The sequence below is a fragment of the Apis dorsata genome, unplaced genomic scaffold (assembly GCF_000469605.1).
Source record: "Apis dorsata unplaced genomic scaffold, Apis dorsata 1.3 scaffold_683, whole genome shotgun sequence".
NCBI lineage: Eukaryota > Metazoa > Arthropoda > Insecta > Hymenoptera > Apidae > Apis > Apis dorsata.
The window spans coordinates 2,027,080-2,029,016 of record NW_006263864.1 but is presented as its reverse complement, the minus strand read 5'-3'; the positions used below and the strand labels follow the sequence as shown (position 1 = coordinate 2,029,016).

The 1,937-nt window shown below is 48.4% G+C and overlaps 1 protein-coding gene across 1 annotated transcript in view; it reads left to right on the top strand.

Moving 5' to 3' along the window:
- Nucleotides 1–1,937, top strand: part of LOC102681650 (irregular chiasm C-roughest protein-like) — a 132,381-nt gene that overhangs the window by 91,918 nt on the left and 38,526 nt on the right. The window contains exon 3 of the mRNA XM_006622405.2: nt 1–169. This exon is cut by the window's left edge and continues 19 nt beyond it. Within this exon, the coding sequence (XP_006622468.2) occupies nt 1–169 (169 nt within the window). The remainder of the gene's footprint in view (nt 170–1,937) is intronic.

Below are 1,937 nucleotides of genomic sequence, written 5' to 3'. Positions count from 1 at the left end.
ATCGAGCCGATGGATCAGACGGCGGTGATTGGCAGCCGGGTGACGCTTCCTTGCCGGGTCCTCGATCAGAAGGGACCTATTCAATGGACAAAGGACGACTTCGGGCTTGGCGCAGTTAGAAACCTCACGGGATACGAGCGTTACGCCATGATCGGCAGCGACGAGGAGGGTAAGCGAAGAAATTTGCACACAATAACGCCACCAGAACGATCATATTGGATAGACTTCGTTAAAGTCATCTTTTATCCCTCCTCTTTCTCCTTTCTCCCTTTTTTCTCTCTCTCTCTCTCTCCTTTGTACCGGCTCGGTACCGGTTTTAATCCGAGTCGCTTCGGTTCGAACTGGAGAATTCATTTTTTCCCTTCCCTCTCTCTCGTCCTCGACTTGTCCGTGTAAAAGGAAACTACACGGAGTGCTCCACTTTTCCGACGTGTTTGTTGCGTTTAAATTACACGGTGTCCTTAAGGAGAGGCGGTATCTCCGCAGGCATTCGCGAAATTGCTTTCCCCTTTGTTTCACGTAGGAAGGAACAACGATATTGGAAAATGCTTATGTGCGCGAACAAATTGAAACTCTTGTATTTGCAAACAACCGGGATAAGAAAACGATCCGGTTCCCTTGTCTCGCTCCCCTCCCCCTATCCCCCTGATGATGTACGTACACGAGGGAAGAGGGGGATGATGGAAGGATATCCCGTCTTCGGTCTTTAACCCCAACTTACTCGCGTGTTTAAATTTTCCCGTCTCGATCGCATCTCGCCTAATTCGAAATTTCATGATGATAAATCCTCGAGGTCTAAATCTCGAGGGTTTTAAAAGAGGGCTATAGCCGAACTATCCACCCCCTCGACTCGAATTGTCCAGTTTGGAATGAACCGCGGATTTCAAAAGAAAGGGTGAAGAGTGGAGTGGAGCGTCGATATGATCGATCAACGTAAGGAAGGATGGAAAGAAAGGAGAGAGAAAGATATGGTGTCTCTTTTCGTCCATCGCATTCGAGGAATATATGGATCCAGGGTCGAATGACCGACAACGGAGAACCGTGCGACGGTTGCAAAGGGGTAGAACATATTTTTTCAGGGGCGAGCCAGGTAAAAAATCGAACGAAAGCCTGGATGGAGGCTCGGTCGCGTCCGATCGACAACGCCATTTCCTTCGCGTTCCTCGTTTTCCGTTTTTCCCCGTAGCGGCGTTCGCCAGAGGCGGCACGCAGCTGCGATACACGATGGGTCAGTTTGCACGGACCAAAATCAATTTCGGCCTATTGATTTTTTTTTGCTTCCTTTCTTCCTTTCTTCCTTTTTCTCTTCCTTCTTTTTTTTTTTTGTTATGGAATTGCGAGAGAGAGGAGGAGGAGGAAGGGAGGGTTCCTTTCTGCAAAGGAAAAAGGAGGAATTACGCAAAAAAGGGAGGGGAGAGCAAAGTAGGTAGTTGGTAGAGAGGCCAAAGAAGGTTGGTTGCGATGGAATATTTTATGGCGTGTGCGTGCACTGATGCAGGGAATCGGGGAATCGAACTTGATGCCGCCACTCGTCGTTTCTCGCGGAATAGGTTCGTCCATCTTCGTTTGTTCGTTGTTCGCGAAACATTTTAACTCGATTGCGTTTTGACGTGTANCGTGAATACATAGAGTGAATCGATCGGTAGGGGAAAAAAAAAAAAAAGAAATGGAAGAGACAGGAAGATGGACGAAGTGTCGAGGGAAAAATTCGAACGGACTCCCTTTGGACATTATTTGGGGGGTATAACGATGCATTCTCGAGAGCAGAAGTTGGAAAGTCGCGGTTAGTCGATAACGCGATCGTATTAATGGGCCGCGAGCGGCAAGTTAAATTGCCTTTTTAACGAGTTCCGAAAAATGTGCGCGCTCAGCCTCGCCAACATTTGTGCTCGTCCACGTTCGACCGCTCGCTTCGCTGGATTCCGCCTGGAGGGAAA